General features: G+C 35.2%; 2 protein-coding genes across 3 annotated transcripts in view; one reads left to right on the top strand and one right to left on the bottom strand.

Moving 5' to 3' along the window:
* Window positions 1-258: 258 nt before the first annotated feature.
* Window positions 259-17,580, top strand: Grik2_5 (glutamate receptor ionotropic, kainate 2). Of its 2 annotated transcripts, none has more exons than XM_011179465.3 (15): window positions 259-583; window positions 2,631-2,797; window positions 2,885-3,110; window positions 3,183-3,373; window positions 3,426-3,618; window positions 5,148-5,305; window positions 7,076-7,294; window positions 7,574-7,780; window positions 10,831-10,915; window positions 11,269-11,545; window positions 11,806-12,007; window positions 12,093-12,315; window positions 13,034-13,149; window positions 14,241-14,390; window positions 17,096-17,580. In XM_011179465.3, the coding sequence occupies exons 1-15, from the start codon at window positions 457-459 to the stop codon at window positions 17,330-17,332; spliced, it is 2,778 nt and encodes a 925-aa protein (XP_011177767.2). In that variant the 5' UTR covers window positions 259-456; the 3' UTR covers window positions 17,333-17,580. The 2 variants fall into 2 exon arrangements, with proteins under 2 accessions (XP_011177767.2, XP_011177766.2); XM_011179464.3 differs by lacking the exon at window positions 14,241-14,390 and adding an exon at window positions 13,267-13,416.
* A 2,187-nt stretch (window positions 17,581-19,767) lies between these two features.
* LOC105209188 (uncharacterized) overlaps window positions 19,768-25,899 on the bottom strand; it is a 62,343-nt gene continuing 56,211 nt past the window's right edge. Inside the window, exon 6 of the mRNA XM_011179470.3 lies at window positions 19,768-24,205. Within this exon, the coding sequence (XP_011177772.1) occupies window positions 24,083-24,205 (123 nt within the window). The 3' untranslated portion in view covers window positions 19,768-24,082. The remainder of the gene's footprint in view (window positions 24,206-25,899) is intronic.

Raw genomic sequence — 25,899 nt, 5'->3', positions numbered from 1 at the left:
TCAAGAGATAAATGGAGCCAAAAGAACGAAATTACTATTTTTGGAACTAATAAATATAATATATGGAGTAAATGAGGATCTACTCATGAAAGGATCAGGGAATTAAAGTTAATATTTATAATATTCATGATTCAGCTTTGCGAGGCAACAAAATTATTTATTTTAAAATTGTCACAAACACCCTGTGGTCAGTATATTGGTGATTTACACTTTCACTTTTCTTTTCACCAAATTTCTTTGCGAAATTCGCGATCAGTTTAGCTCTGTTCGTTCGATCGTCCGGGTGTCGCGTGTGTGAAAAAGCAATAATAAATTAAGATTTATCGGAGAAAAATATTTTTAGTTTTTGATAAATAAATAAAAAATACAAAATATGTGCAGCCAACAAATATATTGCTTCATTGAATAAAAGTTTTTCTTAATTAGTTGAAAGCTGCTGAAAAAATAGTGATCGACATGGCTCGGCCATATAGACAAAGCATGCCCCAATTTGTGGCAACAACGCATTGCACACGCATAACTTTAATATTTTTGGTTGCATTAAGTTTCCTGCAAATTGCAGCTACACAGAAGACAAATGTCGGTGAGTTGTCTTTTTTTGCTTTTCGAAAACTTCAAGAATTTAGTTCAATTTATTTAATACGCAAATTTTGTTACGCAAAATCTCTTGCAAAATCGGCGCAGCGCTGCACTTCTTCGGTTCCCCAGTGCATTTCCACTTAAGCAGCGCATCCAAAAGTCACATTTGTCTTCGCTGCAGACAGCTCTCGTGGTACCTGTTTATTTTGCGTTTGAAAATAGATAAACATATGAACATACAAAAACAACAATGTCTAAGAATATTTGGATAGACGCAAATCTATGGATAGACGGACGCCAAAGTACCAGAGAAGATTGTGCGACGGTTTCTTTGTGTTTTTTTTTGCATCGTTGCTGCGTGTGGAAAAATAGAAAGAAAAGACAAAAACAAAAGTAAAAGAGGCTAATGCATTTTGGCGCATCAGTACGCTAATGCAAAATAAATATTACAATTTGAAACTTAATATAGAGATCTATTAAGTTAAAAACGGCATCGATGAAAGTAGGGCGACCTAAAGGTGAAAAATTAATTCCAAAAACCTTAGAGCCTGTGGAAGTATCTCTTGGGAAATCTAGTACCTCAAATGTATCAAGAATATCTTTAAACCAATTATTAAAAGACGTCGTTTTAGAATGATTTTAGATAGAATCCAGGTTTCTATTATACTGTTCTTCAATAGGCCGTCTTAAAGCTTCAAGTTCCGTTACAACAGTTATTTGCAACAGTTACAGATGTATGTGAGACAAATTGGTTGGTTTCTTTTAAGTATTTTTTCGTCTTTCCCGTACTTGGACTCTAAGTGTAAGTACTCTATATGTGGTTTAATATAGAGTTAGATGTCTGTTAGATAGGGGCGGAACTTTTCAATTTAAAACAAGTAAGGAAGGGCTAAGTTCGGGTGTAACCGAACATTTTATACTCTCGCAATTTATTTAACTTTATTAATATTATATAATACACAATTTGACCCACATATTCGTCATATATATTGTATAAAGTCCATTGAAAGTTGGAAACCATAATATTAGGTTAGAAGCACCGAGGTCCTCGTGTTCGATGTATGGGGCCTTAAAATCCTATGGTGCGATTTCGGCGATTTTTAGTGCAAAGTTCTGCATCGATATCTTCACTAGTACTTACTTTATATATTGTAAAGTAAACGATTCAGATCACCTTCAAGTTCTGATATATAGGAAGTAGGCGTGGTTGTGAAGCGGTTTGGCCTATTTTCACAACATATCATTGAGATGTATGGTTTTTTACCCATTTGACCCATTTTCCATTTTGTAAAAAAATCTGAGTGCAGCTTCCATCTGTCATTTCTTATGTGAAATTTAGTGTTTCTGACGTTTTTCGTTAGTGAGTTAACCCACTTTTTGTAATTTTCAACCTAACTTTTGTATGGGAGGTGGGCGTGGTTATGATCCGATTTCTTTCATTTTTGAACTGTATTAGGAAGTGGCTAAAAAAACGACTGGTTTATATAGCTCTATTTGTTTGCGAGATATGTACAAAAAACTTAGTAGGGGGGCGGGGCCACGCCCACTTCCCCAAAAAAATTACATCCAAATATGCCCCTACCAAATTTTATTTCCATAGCTTTATTTATGGCTTAGTTATGGCACTTTATGTGTTTTCGGTTTTCGCCATTTTGTGGGCGTGGCAGTGGTCCGATTTTGCTCGAAAGCAACCTTCCTATGGTGCCAAGAAATAAGTGTGCCAAGTTTCATCAAGATATCTTAATTTTTACTCAAGTTACAGCTTGCACAGACGGACGGACGGACAGACAGACATTCGGATTTGAACTCCACTCTTCACCCTGATCACTTTGGTATATATAACCCTATATCTAACTCGTTTAGTTTTGGGTGTTACAAACAACCGTTATGTGAACAAAACTATAATACTCTCTTTAGCAACATTTGTTGCGAGAGTATAAAAAGACAGAAACTGCTTACTTCAAAACTATAAATATTGAACTTCTCCTCCTTAATTTAACTTTAATATTGAGACAACCATTTAAAGATTTACCTAAAAAATTGTCTTAAAGGTCTGATCTACGAAAGCACCAACCCCGACATGGAGAAAATATTTCAAATAGCCATTGACAAAGCGAACGAAGAGAGTGGCGGTACAGTCGAACTGCATGGCATTGCTGTGGCCATTGAACCAGGCAATGCCTTCGAAACATCAAAGAAACTCTGCAAAATGCTGCGGGTAAGCACAGTTACGCTGCACGTTGTATGTACGTTTCTAATTTTCGTCTTCTCCTACTGCTAACTTTACATCGCGCTTGTTGAGCAGCAAAATCTAGTAGCCGTATTCGGACCCACCACAGATCTGGCCGCAAAGCACGCGATGAGCATCTGCGATGCCAAAGAGCTGCCGTTCATCGATACACGTTGGGATTTCGAGGTGCAAATGCCAACAGTTAATTTGTATCCACATGCCTCACAGCTGGCGTTGGCGCTGAAAGATTTGGTGGTGGCGCTGGAATGGACCGACACTTTCACCATCATCTATGAGACGGGTATGTAGCATGCGGAAGGAGATACCAATGAGTGCAACGTGATTGAAATGCGAAAATATCATTCATCAACAGGTGAATTTCTGCCAACGGTAAACGAATTACTGGAAATGTACGGCACTACAGGGCCCACAATTACGGTGCGCCGCTACGAGCTTGACTTGAATGGCGATTACCGCAATGTGTTGCGACGCATTAAAAATTCCGGTGATTACTCTTTTGTCGTGGTGGGCTCGATGGACACATTGCCGGAATTCTTTAAACAAGTGAGTATTTTGTCTTAAATTATTAAATTAAATTTAAAGTAATTTATGTCAGGCACAACAAGTTGGGCTCATGACCAGTGACTATCGTTATATCGTCGGCAATTTGGACTTCCAAACCATGGATTTGGAGCCTTTTCAGCATGGTGACACTAATATAACAGGCATACGCTTGGTCTCGCCGGAAGCGCAGAACGTTCAGGAGCTGTCAAAGACATTGTACGAAACGGAAGATCCCTTTCAAAATGGTAAGGAAATCATTTGTCAGTGAGTGGTTAGAAAGATACATGTATATGTATATGGTGTATGTAAATGCATAATTTGTCTTGCCAGATATGTCAAAACGAGTGAATTAATGCGTTTAGCTTTTTTCTGCTTAAGCATCATTTATATACGAGGGGGTGTTCCAAAGAAAACGGACTTTTTTAGGAGTAAATTTGAATTATTTAATTTTCGATATAACTGGGTGTATCGTAAGGTTTGCTGGTTTTTAATTCATACAAGTTTTCATTCTAGAATGTACAACAGTCTTTAATCTTTTTTTCCGTATTTTACGATCCATTGAGGATAATATGGGCCTGTAGTTATTATATTTTTGATGAGGACGAAAACGGTTTGATTATTAATTAGTCTTACCGACCGATAGGGCCTTATCGCAGGATAAATTTACTTTCGAAAAGAAAATTATCGTGAGCGGGTAGTGTAAACAATTCAATTTTGATCTGGAGTGTTGAAATGGGCGGATTTTAGAAAAATGGAAGAAAGCCAAAATCAGTCGGTGATTCAAATCTCGTTTAGGTAAGGGACATTGAACGGCGAAATAAAAAAGACAAAAATCCACTATCTCGAATTGATAGACCGCCAATTGACGCAGTAGAGTTTCTAAAAGATGGGTTTCTATATGGTTTTGTGGTCCTCAACGTAGATCCACTGGTACACACCTGAGACCAAGTGTCGGAACAGTGGACTTCACATAGTGAAACTGTTTCGAAGAAGGCGAAGACTTCTCTATTATCCGAAAAGGTAATGGACTCCGTGAACTGGGATTCATAAGATGAGATCTATTCTTACTACCTGGAGTTGGAGATGGACATAAATAAGTTGGAGTTCTTTGGTAGGCTAAGTATTTATGGGACCACGTCGTATGATCGGTTCTATGTACCAATACATCCTAAAATTACTTTCATATTACTTTCAATTATTCAAAGACCTACATAAATTAAGCCTGGAATGTGCCCTACTTATATTCATAGATACATATTTATACTACAGCATTTGCATAATTCATTCTTCGTGAGGTTATCGCACAAATTTGTGACTTTTCTACAACCGGAACAGAGAAAATTTATGATAAATGATTCAATGTTCAACTTTTGACACAAGAATTTACTGCTACATACATACATACAATTAAAACCAAGTTCAACTTACCAACAATCAATGACACACATATTTTTTTAAAGGCTAAGTCAAGTGAAGAATTTCTGGAGAAGCCATAGAAAAATACACTTGCATTATTTATGATTATTTAATTATGTGTCACCGTTGCTGCCACCATTATTAGATGTGCACTAGAACTTTGGCCCACAATAAGTGGTGCACTTAGAGAAGATATCAAAATTCCTCGTACACGGCACACTTGTAAACACACATACATACAAACATACTCACATACACATACAGTAGATACGAATGAAATACATTACGACAAATGTAAACACCCTTATATAATACGATATGATACTTATATCTCTCTGTGTGTCACTTATATTTGCAGTGTCATGTCCTTTGACCACCAGCATGGCATTGGTGTACGATGGTGTACAGTTGTTGGCTGAAACATTCAAACATGTTATGTTTCGTGCGGTGCCATTAAATTGTAACGATGCCAGCTCATGGGATAAGGGATACACGCTCGTCAACTACATGAAATCGGTGAGTTAATGGAGTGACAACTACCAACACACACCCAAACACATGCATACATATATTAATATTACACTTACATAGCCACACGAGTAGTTGCGAAGTGTGTGCTCATCTTGAGCTTGATTTGGCTCAGCATAACACTCTGCGTCTACACTTCTCCGCTCTGTGATTTCCGTTCGCTTTCTTAGCGACTACTTTGCCACTCTTCACTTAAATCTTGTGCTACATTTATGCTTCAGGCGAAATCTGTTGTGGTTGGGTAATGGCAGGTCTGCGTTGGTGTGCTTCGATAAATAGTTCTGACATTTATTTATGTGTATCTTAGTTGGATAGTTTAGAAACAGGCCGAATGTCTTCGAAGTAAAGAAATACGGGCTTTCGTGGATAGATAATAGAAACAATCGCATATCTCAAATTATAATAAAGCTATAATCTCGGTTATAACGATCCCTGAAGAAAAATTTTTGTTGATATATATTACCATGTTAAAGACAGATCCGACGAATACGGGGTTCTTATGGGTTATTAGCGGTTAAATGTTGTAAAAGTATTTTTGAACCTAATTTTAAGTTAAGGTTAAGGTTAAAGTCAGTCAAAAACCTCCTTTGTGTATATGCCTCAAAAGCTTTTAAGGGTTTATGTATTGAAGTCGGTATCACATTCGGCTAGTGTATTCGTCTTAGTTATCCTTTGGCTTACTTAATAATCTTCTAAATAAATCCGTTTGAGATTATTGTTGCATCAGTTACATTGACCCTGACACTGACAACTAGGAAAATCTAGGTCTTGGAAATGGAAATGAGATAGGTTTAAGGACAAGCAAAGAGTCGTTAGAAAAATAATTCTGGGAGGAAAGGTTGTAAAGGTGGGATTATTCCCGCAAATGACGAGAATTCGGCTCAAAGAGTGACATTTTCAGTTGAGAATAAGTTTGAGATGGAAACAGATCTCTACAAATATTTTGTTGTGTTAATTAATGTTGACACAAATGTCCAAGATCGATGTAAAAAAAATTGATTTAATCGACCAGTGCTTGAACCTAGAGACATCTATTGGAAAACGGCGGAAGCAAAGTTGTAGACCTAATAATAGGCTACATGGCCCAGAATGCCATAGGTCAAGGGTTATTGCGGTGCAATGTCACAAGGCTAGCACTTCGTCCACATGTAGTGGGTTAGTAATGATTTTGAGTTACTGGTTCTGCAATATTGTACTGCTTCGAGCAAGAGCTTCCAGGGATGATCTCGTGAATTATTTGCTATACTTCGTGCCAAAATTGGCTCTCAGGGGAGGATGTGTTCAGAAAACATAAATACAAACATATATAGCCTGCTGACTAGTCTGCGGCGTCTTTAATTTTGTATTGCATTGAGTATTTGATCCAAAGGCTGATTGGAACCCGCGAAACTAGTAAGTTAGTCATTGGAAAATATTTTTACATTTACTGAAAAGAACCGCTAGAAAATCTTCTTTTCCACAGTACCTTTGCCGAAATGTCCTAATGTCTATCAAATTCGCTTTCTTGAATTCAGAGCATCACAAATTCAACAACAAACATGCAAACAAACCAAAATGTGGCAATGGACTTCCATTAACGAGTCAACATATCTGCTTACGATACGCCGAACAAGTTTATTTTCGCACTCGCCACAAACACAAACTATTTTCACGTATACACTTACTTTTTCATGAACTTCTGCTATGTATTTGTATTTGTGCTTGTATTTACCTACCCTTGTAAGCACTTTAACGCTCACATTCTTTATACACTTTCAGCTAAGCTTAACTGGACTCACCGGCGATGTGAAATTCGACTACGAAGGTTTGCGCACCGATTTCGCATTGGACGTTATTGAGTTGACCATGTCGGGCATGCAGAAAGTCGGTGAGTGGAAGACGGAGGATGGGTTCGTTGCTAATCGACCGCCGCCAAAGATAGTGGAACAGGATCAACGTTCGTTGGTGAATAAGAGCTTCGTCGTAATAACGGCCATAGTAAGTGTTGCATGCACAAGTTTACTTAGCAGATACACAACTACTAGTATCTACGACTATAAACGAAAACGCGTGTGTGTCGGGTTAACTGTTGCACACGATGATTACTTTTCGTTTTGTGGCTTAAGTCGCCTGGCAACTGGCTTAGTTAAACTTGCAGATTTTCACATTTTGCCTTGCAAATTATTTTCTTTTACTTTTTACTAAAATATATATGTATATATAACGGTATATATGAATTCCCGTAAAATTTATTTATTTTCCTTTCTCTGTACTCAGAGTGAACCGTACGGTATGCTGAAGGAGACGGCAGCTAAACTGGAAGGCAATGATCAATTCGAAGGCTTCGGCATCGAGTTAATCGAGGAGCTGGGCAAGAAATTGGGCTTCACCTACACTTTCCGTCTGCAAGTGGACAACAAATACGGTTCCTTCAATCCGAAAACGGGCAAATACGATGGCATGATGCTGGAAATAATCGAAGGAGTGAGTATTAGTGGTTGACACACACACGTTAAGCCATCGTTCGTCAGTCTGATATATTGCATGCGATTTTATTTCATAATTTATTTTTTGCATTTTATCCGCTCTGTCAACTGACTCCGACGAGTTGAGCGCATTTATTTAAGTAAACAATTTCCGTAGCGTTTTATGGTTGCATATATGTATCTCTGTGCATATATATGTATGTATATCAGCATACAAAATCCATATACAAATTGAAGCGTTTTGTATGATTTATTGCGCGTGTATTGGTTGGAAAGCCAAGCGGCTTACAGGCATAAATCACAATAATTTATTTCAATAAGTCTTCGCCTACACACCGTGTGCCAGAGGCATATTTGTTATGCCGAATTTCATTTTGGGGCACCGATTTGTGTATTGCTGATATTGAAAATATTTTAATGAGCAGATAAAGTTATCAATTTCTCTGTTGGAAATCAAATGACCGTCATTAACTAAATGGCTTTCGTTCATTCAAAGTCATATACAGTGGTATATATAAATATTGGTACATTTTCTCGGGCTCACTGAGAGTAAGTTATTTAAATGGTGCCGCCTTTTGTCAAGTTAAGTTTGTAAATACATATATATTCATTATTAATGTACATACAAACAGTTCTTATTCTTATCGTGGCAACAAGCTGCTCATATATCTTCTTCTTGTTTTCTGGAAATGTTGTGTATATTATACAGTCAGTGAATACCCTGTTGGAAAGTCAGCAAGCGATTAAAAATTGATTGAAATAACTTACAATCTCACTTGACTTAATCTGCGTAGGCTTTTCTAGATTAAATCCAACATAAAGTTATACAATTAATCAGAAGATTAAATGGATTTGAGGAGATTGACTTTTACATTTTATAATGTATTCTGGCTAGCACTATAAATTTGGAAAAAATATAATATATATTTGTTGGTAGAATTAAGCGTCTGGCCATATGGAAGCAGCTCATGGTGGATGATTCCCTTCCAATCCCACCAAACAAACCGCAAAACCTTCCTGGCCGTCAATATCGGCTTAGCCACTGTTTGGGGCGATTCCCCGGCCTTCGACCACGATCGTTTTAGCTTGATATTGTCGTATGTGATCCGTTTCTCGTCGACAGTCACCATCCGCTTCAAAAATGGGTCGAGTTCGTTCCGTTTCTGTAGCATATCGCAGGCGTTGATTCGATCCAGAAGGTTTTTTGCGTCAAATCTGCGATACCCAAAAATCAAGCTTTTTTGAGTATCCAGCCTTATGCAGATGGTTTAAAATGGTTTGGTGACTAACTCCCGAGATGTCACGAGATGCAACATGCCGGTCTAACTCGATGTTTTCCATGATTTGATCTATATATATTCGTCGTTTTCACACGCTCTGAATCATCGAAAACATTCCTCCGCATTTCGAAGTGATAGAGTACCATCCCCAAAAACAGCATTAATTTCACGGAACGTTTCTCTAGCGGATTTGCCTTTAACGAAGGAAAACTTTAAAATAGCGCGAATTTCGGCGTTAATGAACTCCATGTTTACACGTCTATAACTGTTGAACGCAATATCCAAACTAATCAAGCATAGCCTCGTTTTGCAGGTTATGTCAAAACCTTTCAAAAGTGTATAGTATTGCCAGATATGAGTTCTGTAGCGCTATTTTAAAAGGCGGTAGGCAGATATTTGACAACATTATATTATTTATGTTGGAGTCCAGTTATCGTTCACAAGACTTACTTTATTGGAACAGAAAGACTTTGCATTCTGACTATAACCGTATTACTTTATTGAGTCGCCTCACACATTATTTCTTTTAGTTCTTTAGTCTTTCAATCTCTCTTTTAGTTTCTCTGTTAGTCCGTCTACAAAATATTTAATCTCTTTCCTGACGAAAAGCATCGTTTCATTGGTTATAATTTCCTGCAGGGTCTATTATCTAACGCCTTCACTGCTATAAATATGTACATGTCTGTCCGAAAATGTTGCTTATTCGGTCAGCAAATCTCTTCCTATATTTCATCAACATAATAGTGCGTCTCCGCACTTAACCATGCGACGCTGCGTAATTAATTCAACCACAATTGCGGTTGGCATTTATTTTCATAGCATTACCGAGATATTTAGTAAATGATGAATAGCTTAGTCCAATAAATAACCACGTTTATATACGTGCTGCCTGGACTATAGATTAGAGGCAACCAAGTGAGCCATAAAATGAGTAGAGGCTTCCATAGAGTTATTGTTTTCGAGTGTAGAAATTACTTGATTTTGGTAGTTTGTTCCAGTCTAGTCTATGTGTACTAGGAGTACTTCGTGTTAAACTGTGTATTTTTCATCTTCTAACCAAAGCTTTGCGGGACTGAATTCCAATTGTATATATCATTGGTTCTGGTCAATTAAGTTCAGTTCAACATTAGGGGACCGATGTGCGTTCAGTGAATGCTCGTTTAATATGAAATATGTCTGAAAGTCTACGTTCTTTTAGGCATCCGCAAACGATCTTTATATCTTATAAGATCCTTAAAGTAGGGAACGTATATTTTCTTCTATGAGGTTTTGGTATATGAAAGATTCTTTGGACGACAAAGATTGAAGTTGTAGAACATTTATTAAGGGACTATTTTCTTATAAGTTAGAAAGAGCTTCGAACATCTTTCCAGCTCAATAGTCTATGTGATTTTTTAATTACCTTGGTTATTGTATTCGTCTATTGTCGATTCAACAACCTAGGCTGAATGTTTTTTTAAATGTATCTTTACCGGATTACCTAGACGGGATTTCTACGAACGAAAGGTTCAATAGTTTTATATAAATACAAATTGTTTACTGGGCATATTCAGTGGGAACATATATAGTTTATGCCTTCGAAGTGACGCAAATTACACCCACCATACCTACCTGTCTCACTAATGTCCATTCCTTGCAACATCAAATTATTTGCAAATCCTAAATAATCAAATAAACCAATTCAAATATTTTATGTGTAGATAAGAGATTTGGTAAAGCTTGAAACTTTCTTACTAATCTATTTATTTATTTATATATTCCATATTAGCGAGCGGATATGGGCATCACCGACTTGACCATGACATCGATACGTGAGGAAGGGGTGGACTTCACCATACCGTTCATGAACTTAGGTGATTTATGCAAAGATGCCAGCGAAAAGGTTCAACCCTGTAGTCTATCAATCATAATCCATCAACTCGCATACAACAATTATTACAAACACATGTAGATATGTATACAATGAGCGAGTGTTTATAGTTTTTTTTGTTAGTAGAGGTAACAATGAGAAAATTTTCGAGTCTATTTTCAACCTCTTCACATAAGCGCTGACGAATGCTGGTTTAAAAATTGGTTGACCAAAGGGTTTTACATTCACCAGCTTAAATTCGAAAAAAAAAAATACACCAAACTGACACACATTGTGTCCTCGAACTCAACAACTCAACCCCTTTCTTTTTCAACTTCTGTTTTTCTTGTCCAACAGGCATTGCCATCCTATTTCGCAAACCGATGAAGGAGCCACCGAAGCTCTTCTCGTTCATGTCACCCTTCTCGGGCACCGTTTGGATGTGGCTGGGCATTGCCTACTTGAGCGTGTCACTCACGCTCTTCATTTTGGGACGCATCTCGCCAACCGAATGGGATAATCCGTATCCGTGCATTGAGGAGCCCACCGAGCTGGAGAACCAATTTAGTTTCCCTAATTGCTTGTGGTTCTCCACTGGTGCACTGTTGCAACAGGGCTCGGAATTAGCGCCAAAGTGAGTACACACGGCTAACTACTAACTACTAACGGCTAACGGCTACTTGTATGTTTAACTAAGTATGTAAGTACGCATGTGAGATAAGTTAGTGTTGAGCACACTTATACTCAACGTACGAGTTGTTGTACATACAGACGGTTCGTTTAGCCACCAAAAGCACACATAATCGCAATTTCACATTGCCGCTTCACGCTTTCACCAGCTTTAGCGGCGCCGGTGTGCTTTTGCAGTCAAAGTAAAATTAATTTTGTTTCCAGAGCATACTCGACGCGCACTGTGGCCTCAATTTGGTGGTTTTTCACGTTGATTTTGGTCTCTTCGTACACCGCAAATTTGGCCGCTTTCCTCACGATAGAATCGCTCAGCAGCCCCATAGAGAATGCCGAGGACTTGGCCGTCAACAAGGGTGGTGTTAAGTATGGCGCCAAAGTGGGCGGCAGCACGTTCACATTCTTTCAGGTGAGCTCGAAATACCAATCTCTCTGTGTTTGTGTGTGTATGTTTGTCTAATGCGAATTTCTGTTGCACTTATTTGCTGTTGCAGGATGCTAAGTATCCGACGTATCAGAAAATGTACGAGTTTATGCGCGACCATCCGGAATATATGACCTCAACCAATGCGGAAGGAGTGGATCGTGTGGAAAATGAGAATTATGCATTTTTAATGGAGTCAACCACCATTGAGTATATCACCGAGCGGCGTTGTAGTTTAACACAAGTCGGTTCACTGCTCGATGAGAAAGGTTATGGGATTGCAATGCGAAAGAGTAAGTATGAGAACATAAAAGAAAACCACAACAATTAAAATGAAAGTATTTGTTGAAGAAAGTTGAATTTAACGATGTAAGTGGCAAGGAACCTTGATATGATTTCAGTTTCAGTAGTTCTGTTGGGCACAGACTCTCCCATTTCATGATCAGATTATATTATTAACGAAGATTCGTAAAAATTTCTCGAGGATTTAAAAGATCAATCGAATTTCTGAAGATCAATCATTTGATAGCTTTAAATATTGTTGGACCATATATGCAACAATGATTTTATAAGATCCTATCATCTCATCTATATAAAGTAGAATTGTAACTGGACCTATCCTAGGAATCAGCCAGCGTTCGTTGTTCTTGAAATGAGACCTCATTTGAATTTTAAGACTCAGCGGAAGTATACTGGAATTATTTTCCTTAAAAAAAGTCGGATGCCTCAGTCTGCAGTTTCAACCTCGGATCTCTGTAATATCTCGAGAACTCTGCCTTGATAAATATAACATCTAGACATACAAAAAATTTAGTTTCTAGAGATTTCATTGCAAATCTAAGTACAAACCATTCTCTGTTCTATTATATGGACTATGACATATGGAGACCCGATTTTTAGGGTTTAACTCTGCTAAGCCATTATTTGATATTATTTCAGATTTAATAATGTTTTTAAGGTTAACAAAGCTAAAATATTGAATCTTTCACAAAATCATTCCGCACATTACAGATTGGCCCTACCGTGATACACTCAGTCAAGCCGTGTTGGAATTGCAGGAGCAAGGTGTACTCACCAAAATGAAAACGAAATGGTGGAAAGAGAAGCGTGGTGGCGGTGCATGTTCGGTAAGTGTTCAGTACCCAAACTAATATACTTCACTCCAAACTAAACTACGGAAAGTAACCAAAATTTTGTGGCTAGCAAAATAAGAAGGCAATGTTAAAATGCTATTATTTCCGAAGGATACCAGCAGTGAGGGTGGCGCAGTGGCCTTAGAGTTAAGCAACTTAGGCGGCGTTTACTTGGTGTTGATTGTAGGCTCTTGCTTTGGTGTGCTGGTGGCATTCCTTGAAATGGTGTTGGGTGTGAAGGAACGCTCCGATGAGAATAAGGTAGACAGACTTAAAGGAGACAGTGAATCGATATTTGAAAATTTATGCTGAATATGCAGCAAATGCTTTCAAGTCCTCAAACAGCATTTACATACACCACACACACAGATGAATGAATGCACACAAAGCGAGCGTTTTTCCACAGCGTTATTTTGCATAGTGTGCTGTCTTAGTAGCGTTCAAAGCTTCATCTTTAGTTGTAGCAGACGCATTTCGTAGTTGATTGACCAGGCACTGCTTGTAGCACATTTTATAAATACAAATTCTATTTTATAGCATTTGTAGTTCATACTTTATTATTTTATTGTATTTTGTGTTATTTTATTTCACTCCACTTTATGCGCGTTCATGTTTCAATTTAAGTTTTATTTTTCGTTTTTCCACCATTTTATTTACTGCTTTCTCCAATGCACTCTGGCGTAAACTGCTGGAAAACAAATACAAACCATCAAACAATTTCCCCAACCACTTCAATGAAATTGATGTATCGAAATTGTAATATAAATCCACAACAACAACAACAACAACAACAACAACAATATGTACAAAAACAACACGCTTCCATTTTTCCCACCACTCTGTCGTCGGATACTCGTGCTCTCCGCTTGTGCGTTTTCCCGGCACCTACCTTCATACATATACAAATGTACATACCGCAACAACCTTGCCACGTCCGCCCACCAACGCCGCCGTCATCCTCCGTTCGCCATCATGCATCCGTCCATGCAATCGCCATCACTGAACCATGCAACTAAATAATCAACCGACCTGAACGCCAACCCAACCAATCGAACACGCGCCCACTCGTTGCGTTGCGTCCACAGCTAGAGGGAGCAAACGACGGCGCCGAGGAGTTGGGCATCGCCAATTTGGGTGGCGTGTTCTTTGTTTTATGCGTTGGCAGTGTGTTTGCCAGCGTCTACGGTTTACTGGAGTGGCTTTGTCATGTTTATGGAACAGCGCGTCGCAACAAGGTACACGTGTGTGGCAATACTTAAATGGTACATGAGTACCTCCAACGGGTTGCTTGAAAAGATCTCGATTTGTGTTTCCTACTAATGTTACGGATGACAGCAAGCTGAATGAGTTTTTTTTTATACTTCAATGTTTATTAGTAATAATTAATGCTCATGGGTTGTCTGCAATTTTAAACTCTCGCAATTTATTGCATAGAGTGAAGATTTGGTTCGACCTCCTGGTCGTAAACAAGTCTAAGATCTAAACACGTTAGATATAGGGTTATGTATGTCAAATTGACCAGAAGTTCGACACGATCGATTTGGGGATATCTATATTTTCTTTTTTATGTAGTAACATACAGTTGAAACTGGTAATTGGCAGAACTATTTTGATAAATTGGAGGAATAGGATAAATACCATCCCCATATTTTAAAAATTCCCATGCTACTAGTATAACTCGGTCACCAATTTAATTGCAAAAATCAAACTTTCTTTCCCCTGTAATGCGATGGGTACGTTCTTATAATAATTCAAGTTTGCTCCACCTTATAGAAGTTTTAATATTAGTACCTCATAGTTAATGATTCTGTGGCAATGAAAAACTTCTTCTTCACCGCGATTAGAGCCCAGTTAACAACAACGCGCCGTTTGTTTTACCTTTCCGCTGTTTGGTGACAATTGGTCTTTCAAATGTAGTGGAAGTCTTCCTCTTCCTCTGTTTCTACCAGCGGGTACTGCATCGAACACTTTCAAAGCTGGAGTGTTTTCGTCCATTCGGAACACGACCTAACTAGGGTGAATGTTGAACATCGGGGGATAATGACGTCTACCTCTTACAAATAGGACTATATGCATGATTTCACCAAACTGTTGGTTGAAATTCATATTTCACAAATCATTCAACCAGTTTTCCATTTTTTATTCACTCCGATGAGACTTCATTTACAATACAATAGCTTACTAGCATCAAAATAAAGATATCAAACTAAACATACCCCATATAGGTCGGTTTATACCGCTTTTGAGTTTGTCGGTTTTTGTACCATATACTCGTATGTCGGTCAGTATGTGTGATAAATTATGAAAGAGGTGCTCCAAATTTTTCACTCAAAATTTTTAATTCAACCGATGGATTGTTTCTTACTTCCGTTTGAACATTATTTCTAATAATGGCTTTGCACGTTTAGTATCGAATGATTCCATATAATTTCCGACACCAATAGTGCTTTTGGAATTCATCTATGTTATTATAGATATCAGTAAAAATTTTAAGGGTTCGACAGACTTGAGGTGGGAGTGTCTCTTCCGCGGTTTTTAATGATTTGTCACGATTAGTTGTATGTCTGAAGAACCAGAACACGTTTCTGATGGAATTTTTGTCCATGATCTTTCATCAACTATATGTTTGAAAAGGACTGAAGCCCCTTTCCGTTTGATAAAGTAGTTAAAGAACCTAATAGTCAAGATCAGTCCACATTCAACATATGTTGAAGCGCCATTTTTATATATGTATGTAAATATACACTGATAAGGCATAATTTACCATATATCTGTTAAACTTCAAAAATATTGTTCACCCAATTAATGACTGTGACTTGTAATCAACAAGTTTAAGGAGTTACATGGGTTATGTCGGGTAATAAAGGCCTATTTCAAAATTTTTTTTTGTAAAAAATTATTTATTTAATTTAAAATTTTTTCGGTCTTATAGATACATATTTAAAGAATAATTTCTGAAATTTACAAAAAAAAAATTAAAACTCCTCATTTCCGCTGACCCCTCGGAAAAAAGGTGCGTCTGTGTTGTCATCATAAATCCTGACAGGATCATTGAAATTAAAAAACCAAAAATAAGTGTTTTAGTTAAGACCATAAACTAGTGATTGAAGGAAAGTAAGACAAAAAAATGGAATTTTTGCACATTAAAAAAAAATAAATAAAAATTTCGGTCAAATTTGCTTAACATTTTTTTTTTTTTTATGGTTGTAATTGAAAAAAAATCCTTTGTCCAAAAACGAGTAAATTGTACCTCGAAAACCTCTGCAAAATTCTCTGCAGTTGAATAGTTTTCGAGAACATTTGACAGCCGTCTTTGAAAACACGGTTCCGAGAAAAACCTTCTAAAGGCTGGAGATACAGCCTTTTATTCGGATCGACTTGAAAATTTAGGATAATATTCTTGAGATGTTGTAGATTTATAAACCACGAAACCCATGTAACCCCTTAAATTAACAACATCTAGAAATACTCTGAGCTAAGGACGGAGAGCTTTTATATAAGTGGAAAGGTCCGATAGTGATTTAGACCAAACTTTTCAAGCAACCACTATGCATGTAATTGTGTGTGCTAACTTATTGTATTAACGATTACTCCGGTGAAGTTATTTAATTATGTTTTGCCTACCGTACTCGCCGATGGGCTTTTCTTTAAAATTATATAACAATTGCGTTTCACATTTTAGTTGAGCATATTTGTAATTAAACAAATTGATATGGCCTGTAACCGCATATTATTTACATGGATATCAGCATACAAACTACGCTTTTAATAGCACATTCATCCACTCACTCACACTCTAATCGCACACTCACTTCCCCCGCTTTCTCCACAACCATCGATTGTGTGCTTTTACGTGGTGCTTATACATTTGTATGATGTATTCTACTTAATCTAATGATTTCTTCCATTTATTTTTCTACGCCGCCATCGTTTCGCTCAGGTGTCCTTCAAGACCGAACTCATCGAGGAGTTCCGCTTCGTTATGCAATGCTCCGGTAATACAAGACCCGTCAAATATCCAAAGAATTCGAGTCGCAGCCGCAGTCGCAGTTCGCGTTCACGTTCCCGTTCACATTCTCGTTCCAGTTCGAAGAGTTCTACATTGTCCGTAGATTCTTTGCCGATGGATGAGAGTAAATTACATCACATTAGCGAGCACACCAAGCATGCCAAGTGAGTTCATGCCACAAGGAATGAGGATAAAGTGAAAGTTTTAACGTGATGTCTTTAAATGACTTGTCGGAGTTTTATTCTTATTTTCATTTTACCGTTAAGTATGTTGTTTATTGTATTCGTTGTGCAGCATTTAGTTTAAGTTGCTGTGCCATAATATTAATTTCAGGTGAAGAGTTTGTTGTTCGTTACTTCACTTGTACATATTTTCTAAGAATAAACTGAAGTGATATCTCGGTTCAGAAATTGAAATGTGGAAGAATTTTTAATCGATTATATATGTAGCTATTAAATCTGATTTAGTTTGTTGAATATCCATTGTTTGATATTAAAGAAGTTCATAGGTTTTGCTTCCGATACCATATAACATGTTCGTAATAAATAATACGCCATTCTGTCAGATCCCCTCTCTTTAAGAAAGTAAGGTAAGAAATAAACTTTAATTAGTCCAAAAAGTAAAATTGTAATGTTGTCCGAAACTGTAGATGTAACGAGCTTTTTCAAAAAAAAACCTAATTACTCTTTCGAAATTAGTTTTACTTTCACCGCTATTAAAGTGTATTGGAAAGTTGATCTATAAACCCTAATACCGGAAATTCACTCAAACCTCGAATCTTAATCAATACCAATATCAACACAATTTCAGAGTACCGAACTCAATCGATCTAATAATAATAGTAATCGATATATACATATATGTATGTTCTAATATATAGTTTGTCGGTATATTTCAGGATATGATTTTATGATTTAAAACTTTTTTCACAATCAAACCTATTTTATAAAGATGGAGCAAAAAAAAATTAAAAAATCCTTATATTCTTCAAATTTTCTTTCATTTGAATCAGTTTGTATTATCACGAATTTGCCAATTTTTCCAATAGATGTCGGCCAATACTTAGCAAAGTTAAGTTTGTGGAAAAAATACCCGAATAGCTTTCGAAGCTTATTAAGCAAAAGCTTTCATAGATTACAGAAGCAAAGCATTGACAAGTGAAGCAAAAGTTAACTTTATAAAAAGCTCAAAACAGCTTTTGAAGCTTATTAAGCAAAAGCTTCCATGGACCACATTCACAAAGGAGATACAATTTTACTTTTCGAATTCTCAAAACAGAGTAAACTCCATGATAACATGTGAAACAAAGTAACTGCAGACTTTTATTGAATTCACACTAATTTTTTTAAACGTTTAAAGCTTAAATCTAGGAGAAAAGAAGCCTGAAATGGTTGAAGAAATTTTTCAAAAAAATTTTTGAAGTGATTAATGTCCTATATGAAGGATTTTTCAATAAAAGAATAAATAAAACAAAAACGGTTTGGGATATCAATGAAATTTTGTATTCCTGAGAAAATACATTCGATTTATGTATGGAACTCGATTTCATTTGGCCACCACTAGCACACTTGCAGAAATCTAGACGCTGAACCCAATTTCCGACGGTTTTCAAGCATGAATTGTTCAAGTTCGATATTCGTACAAAGTTCATCAATCGTCGTTGGCTTATGGCATAGACCATAGACTTGATGTAGCCCCACAGGAAATAGTCTAACGGCGTCAAATCGTACGACCGAGGCGGCCAATTTACTGGGCCATTTCGTGAGATAACACTTTCACTAAACTAGGTTTTCAATAAATCGATTCGCTGTGTGGCTTATGGCGACGTCATGTTGGAACCACATATTGTCCAAGTCCATATCATCCAATTCGGGCCAAAAATATTCTATTATCATTGAGCTCTAGCGATTCCCATTCACAGTAATGTGTCGGTCTTCATCATCATGGAAGAAGTATGGCCCATAAACCGCACCAACCCTAATTTCAAGTGCAATAAAACACCTTATTTTTCAACGTTTTCAATAATTTTTATTAGTTTTTCATCCAAATATGCACATTCAGTTAGACACTTAGAAATGGAAAAGGTATTTATTTCACGCTCACAAAGTTTTTGGCTCCAAATATCAGTTACAGTAAGATTTCATTTTCATATTTATTTGCTAGCTTTATATCATAATATTTTTGATTAGCATCTCAATACATACATATATAATTTTATAGTTATTTGTTAATATATTTATTTAGGTTTTTTATACTTTGTATACTTTAATCTCTTAGATAATTTGTCTTCTCAAAGAATAAAAAATATTTGTAGATTCCAGTTTTTTGTTCGCTAAGTTGTTTGTCCTGTAGAAAGAACTATTGTATTGTGTGTTGTAGAGCCTTTAAGTTCCGTTTGGTGGGTTTAGTTTGTGATAGAGTTTGTGTACATATATTTTGTTATAATAGAGTGTTTCAATGTTCATTTTAGAAAATGTTTGATTAAGTCAGAAACATAAATAGCTACATATATGTATAAGTTTAGTTGGGTATGTAAGTGGTTTTTTCCAAAAGTCCCTATTTTGAGTTGTCATAGTTCTAGATGTATACTTTTATCGTGTGTATATGTATATAGATAAGTTTATGTTATTAAGTATATATGTTTATTATTTGTACGAGTTCTTATAAAAATTGTTAAACAACGAAGACATGGGTTACTATATAGGAAATTATATATCATAATTACATTTAGTTTTTGTTTTGTTGCAACTTTGTTTTTTTTTTTTTAATTTATCTAAAAAGCTCTAAGGTCAAAGCTATTAATCCATACTTTTAAAGCAAATTTCAAGTGTTTTTTATTTGGTTAATTCAAAAGGAAAACTACTTTTTTGGTATTTGAAATAAAATATTCACTAAATTTGAAATACTTCGGTATTTTAAAGATTCTGAAATAGCTCAGTAATTTTTTGAAAGAGAAGTTGGTATGAAACCTTGCTGTTAAAATTCAGAACTTCTTTTACTTGAAATTGTTAATGAAAATTAATAATAATTTTTGCAAACTAGATTGTACTGCACTTTCAATTTATAACCTCAAAAATGAGTGTACATATGTCTTCATAGCAATTTCATTATTAATTATTTTTTTTTTGGAAAATATGAAACTTCCTAAGCACTTTACAAATTAAAGCTCACATATAAACTAGTATGCAGTTTCATATTTTTGTAATTTTTTTATATTTATATTTTTTTATTTTTTTGATTATTTTATAGATTATGCGTATGCTAGTTTTGCTAATTTAACCTACAAATTTTAATACTTTATAAATTGCTTTATATTATATTTTTAATAGTTTTTGCTATATTTTCATTTATTTTAATTCTTATTTCAGAATTTATTGCATGCAATTTTTTTATTAATTGTTTATAAATATCATATATAATTTGTGTTTTTAACTAATACTTTGTTGTTTGTTGCAAAATCACGACATATCAAAAACTCTGCGTTTCTTTTAAGTAAGCGTATAATTTGAATATTTTACTGATATTTTCCAATATTATTATTTTGTATTTTGATTATAAATTAATTGCGGTTTTCTTTTGTTTTGGTTTTTTGTTTCATTTTGATTACAGTTATTTTTTGTTTGTTTTTGTAACTGTTTTAGGCTTCGATAAGCCTGTGTTTTCTGTTCTCTTACTATTATTTATGTATTTACGGTATAAATGAATATTTTTTGTACAAGTTTACCATACAAATGTTCCATTATATATTTAAATTTATATATGTATGTAGTTACAGTTATGCGTGTTTTAGTACAATGAATCAGTTTTTCATTACATTTTAGCTAATTAATAGTATTTTATGTTTTACAATTATTTTAATTTTTTGATTTTTTTCTTAGTAACTCCCTTTCAAATCTATTTTGATAATCTTGTATGAGAAACTAAAAAATCGCATGGCGCAAAAAAAGACTTTAAAATATTTGTTCCAAGGTGTGATCGTCTAAAAAAATTTACAAAAATACGTTTGAAACATTTGAATTCATGGTAGGTTTCGTCAGACAATATTATCCTCATTTTGCTCATTAAATTATTAATTTATCAATAAACAAGTGATTTATTACATTATGCGGCAAAAACCACTTATTTTCTGGGTATTGGACCAAACTAATTATTTATATATTCTCCGATTTTAGAAAGTTAGAGTCCCAAAATCGAAATTCGAAGTTCGAAAAAAGGACTATGGAGGGTCAAAGTGTGATCTTCGAAAAAAATAAAAACTTTATCAAAAATACTGCACTCCCTTTAACATCTGCCACCCAAGCTCGACAAAAATGTTTTATATACCATTGAATTAAGAAGAAACTTTAGATTTTGCCTATACTTTAGATTGTTTAGTAGCTATATCCTGAAATTAATAATTATTTAAAAAAAAGGCCTCTTTTCGAACTTTGAATACGGAAATTTCGATTTTGAAGGCTAACTTCGAAAATTTTAGAATATATTTTTTTGTTACTTATTAATCAATCTCCCGGAAAGAATTAGTTGGGTTTAATATGCGGAGGAGTGTTATGACACAAGAACTAACTGGGCAAAAGAATAAAAAAATCGCGTCGCTTCCTTGGGCTTACCTTCACTATGAACATAGCTTTATATTAAATACGTAAATTTCAAATTTGAAAAACACAGAATTCTGCATTTTAACTTCGATAAACTTAAATTTGTTGAAAATTAATCAAAATTATTTTTATGAAGATAATTTTCTTCAGTTCTTTATAGAGAGCCGAACTATTGAATGTTCAGTTGCTTTTTCAACTTCTTCTTTCGAAAACTATAAATACAAAAACCGTTGATTCTTTTAATTTGTGCAATGAAATTGTTACCGTATTACATTTGAGAGAAATAGTATATATGCAGGAATAAATCGAAAATGTTCGAAAATAATTGAAATAATTATTCCTTAATGTTTAAAATATGGTTTAGTGAGTAGTGTTCTTGAGGCAACTTACACTAGTCATTATCCATACGCCTTGCCTCTACTCACTACTTTTGGGTGCTCTTTAAGCAGCTGATATAGTTTGTCCGAATCGCCAACTCTTGGCACATCTACGCGATATTAAGTTGTGAATTTTTTTATATTCTTTTCAAAAATATCTCCTGATTTTGAAAACTGTGTACAAAAAAACTTTCAAACAAGTAGCAATGGAAGAAATTTTAGGGAGTAGGATATCTTTTCTTACTATAAATTTGATGTTTACTCTTCTTAAACGAATATTTTTTGATTATTATTTTTCTTAGTTTTTTTTCGGGAATAATTCCCGCATATTGTCTAACTATAGTTAATAATATATATATTTGTTTTTTCTCATACATATTCATATGTCAATTGAGTACTTTTAATAGATTTATCTAAAACATCTATGTTTGTATGTTTGTGTGTTTAGGTGTACAATTACTAGAAACATTGTTTTTTTTTTTGATTTTCAGGCGCAAAGTTAAGAAATTATTTGTTATTATTAGTTATTTTTGCCAATTTTCTCAATATTATTTGTTTCCACATTTGTTTCTTTCAAGTTTTGTAATATTGCTACTGTTGCAATTTATGTTTGACTTTTTTATAGTACTGTGCGATATGTACATTCTTAAGTTGGAAAGTTCAAGAGTTGTTGTAGCAATTTTGGCTATTAAACGCATGTTTTCATTGATTTCACTTGTTTGTATGTTTTTAATGCTTTGTTATTGTAATTTTGAGTTAACGTAAATTTATAAAATAACGGTATAAATTTAATTGTTGCTACACATAAGCACACACGCAGGATTCTAGTTATAAAATGTGCTCTCTGTTGTTTGTATGTGTGCATATGTGTTATCTATATCCGGTTCGGATACTTAACAATGTTGTTGTTAGTGTTGTAGTAGTTGTAGTTTGTTGTAAATTCTTAAGAAAGCAATTTAAGCGCACATTTATAGTTTGTAAAAGTGTTTGTTGTTATTTACTGGTTTGTATTTTATAGCTGTTACATGCTACCGTTAAGCAGCTCAGGATTACATACATATGGCGTATGTTTGTACAATGTCTATGTGTCTTTGTGTGTGTGTGTGTGTGTAATTGGTGGTGTCCTGTTTACTGTAGTTCTTAGTTCGGTGGTATAATTTGTTGATACTTGGAAGTTGCTTACCTTTAGTGCTCAACATATACGCATATAAATTTTTACTAACTTCTCTATGTATGTATGTATGTATTTGTGTTGTTGTTGCTGCAACAATGCCTGTCCTTAGCACAACAATTTATCGAATGCTCGAATTCTTGGCATTTTGGCTGGTAAATAACGCAGTGGCAAACTCTTGGTGATATTTTTGCTTTAAGGGCAATAATTGTATACGCATACACGCATGGATACACACAACCATATGTATGGATATATTTTTTGTTGCAGCTTAGTAAATATTTGCCATAAATTTATGTCTCCAATGTATGCTCGCATATGTGTTGTATTTGTATGTATGTAGGTACAAGTGAAAATAGTTTAAATTCTTGTTTAGTAAGTTGTTGTTGTTTCTGTTTGTTTGTATATAAATTGTTACGTTTTAAGTACTTATGTTGGCTAGTGAACTGCTTGATAAAGCCATTTAATGTAATTTAATACTTGTTTCATTATTAATTTAACTTACGCACTAAGCCTTACAACCCGCTATAAACGCTGGAGATTATGCAATTTAGTTATACACACTTACATACACATATATGTATTTGTTCTATTACTTTCATTTTATATATTATTTACTTGGCTATTTTTTACTTTGGCGTTAGTTGCGCATAAAAATTGTATCTAAATTTTATTTTATTTTGTTGTTGTATTTAACTTCATACTATGTCGTGCTACAGCTGACATTTTATATGCAATAGGTGTCACTCATTTCCATATTGTTTTATTAAATCGTTCAATTGTTGATTTCATGACAAACTTCCATATAGTCTGGATCGTGCATAATGCCTTTGATCATGTCTTTGAGCATTGTGTAACGCGGGAAAATCGGATACATTTTTGAGCTGCCATAATCCTCCTGAAAATAAATAAAATTAAAATTTTTTAAAAATAATTTTAACTGTGTTGGAAGTCGGCAACCATGATATATTTCATTTAGACAATTAAAAAATAATTTTCTTTAATTCAAATCTTGATCTTGATTTTTAAATCTTTAATCTGTTAAATAGTACTAAACTAACACTACAGCCAGATCTATTTAGGGAATATTTTCTGTTGCCACAACAACAACAAGTATAAGAAGATCACAAAAAATAACGGTTTTTCGTTTTTTGAGAAATTTATTCATTCAGCTCCATTAATATTGTCGCCTACAAAATAGTCCCCATTCGGTGCTATGAACTTATGCCAGCGTTCATTCAGAGATTTCTCGTATGTTTGTATGTATGTTCTCCCTACTTTCTCTTTTTTTGGTATTTCTCTACTTTCGGGAAATAGGAAATAGTCACAAAAAGTAATGTCTGGCGAATATGAAGGCTGAGGCATCATTATAGTATTGCTTTTGGCCGCGGATTTATTTCAATTATGCGTTTCGTTCGATTATCTGTTTCCATCTAGACGACATCTTCATAATACCCCCCTTATAGAAGTCCACTTCCTTATTTGCGAAGAACTCGGACAGCCACTTTCCACAAACCTCTTTTGAGTTCAACTTTACACCACCAAGGGCGTTCGCCATGGACATGAACGGGTGGTAATCACTTGACGCTATGTCCGGGTTATATGGTAGATGCGATAAAACCTTCCATCCGAGCTCCCGTACCTTCTGATGAGTCATCAACGAAGTGTGTGGTCTGGCGTTGTCCTGGTGGAACACTACACCCTTCCTGTTGGCCAATTCTGGACACTTCTGGGCGATCGCCTGCTTCAAGCGGTCCAGTTGTTCGTAGTACTTGGTAGAATTAAGCGTCTGCCCATATGGGAGCAGCTCATAGTGGATGATTCCCTTCCAATCCGACCAAACACACAGCAAAACCTTCCTGGCCCTCAATCCCGACTTGTCCTTTGAGTCGTCGAAACCATTCCTCCGCAGTTCGAAGTGATAGAGTATCATCCCCCAAAGCACCATTAATCTCACGGAACGTTTCTCTAGCGGATTTGCCTTTAACGAAGGAAAACTTTAAAATAGGTCGAATTTCGGCGTTAGTGAACTCCATGTTTACAAGTCTATAACTGTTGAACACAATTTCCTAACTAATACATAGCGTCGTTTTGTAGGTTATGTCAAGACCTTTCAAAGATGTATATTATTGCCTGATACGAGCTTTGTAGCGCTTTATACATAGCCGCGAAATTCAAAAGACAAAAAGCCGGAAGGGTGATATATGTCAACCAATATTATTAGACCCTCTTTAACCAAAACTTGGTATGTTATATAATAACGAGGCTATAGATTAAAGTAAGTTAAATTTAGTGCAAACTCTTTTATATTTTTTATTTAGTGCAAATGAAGAGTTCTTTTCGAAAATGACCACTAAACAATCAAGTGGATGTATACTCAATAAACATTCCACATTTATGCCATGGCCTTACTTTACAACATAAAGTTATTTAAGTTTTATTTACATCTTTTCGCATATCGGCTCCAACAACATGAATTCAATGTAAATTTTCTGATGTAAAACAATATAGACTGGCTACTGTAAATATTTATAGAATCAAAGTGATAATCAATTAAAATTGTATTACACAAAATTACTTTTTATACCACTC

This window comes from Zeugodacus cucurbitae, chromosome 2 (genome assembly GCF_028554725.1).
Source record: "Zeugodacus cucurbitae isolate PBARC_wt_2022May chromosome 2, idZeuCucr1.2, whole genome shotgun sequence".
Taxonomy (NCBI): Eukaryota; Metazoa; Arthropoda; class Insecta; order Diptera; family Tephritidae; genus Zeugodacus; species Zeugodacus cucurbitae.
Note: the sequence above shows the minus strand (reverse complement) of the source record. Positions and strands in the feature narration are given on the sequence as shown.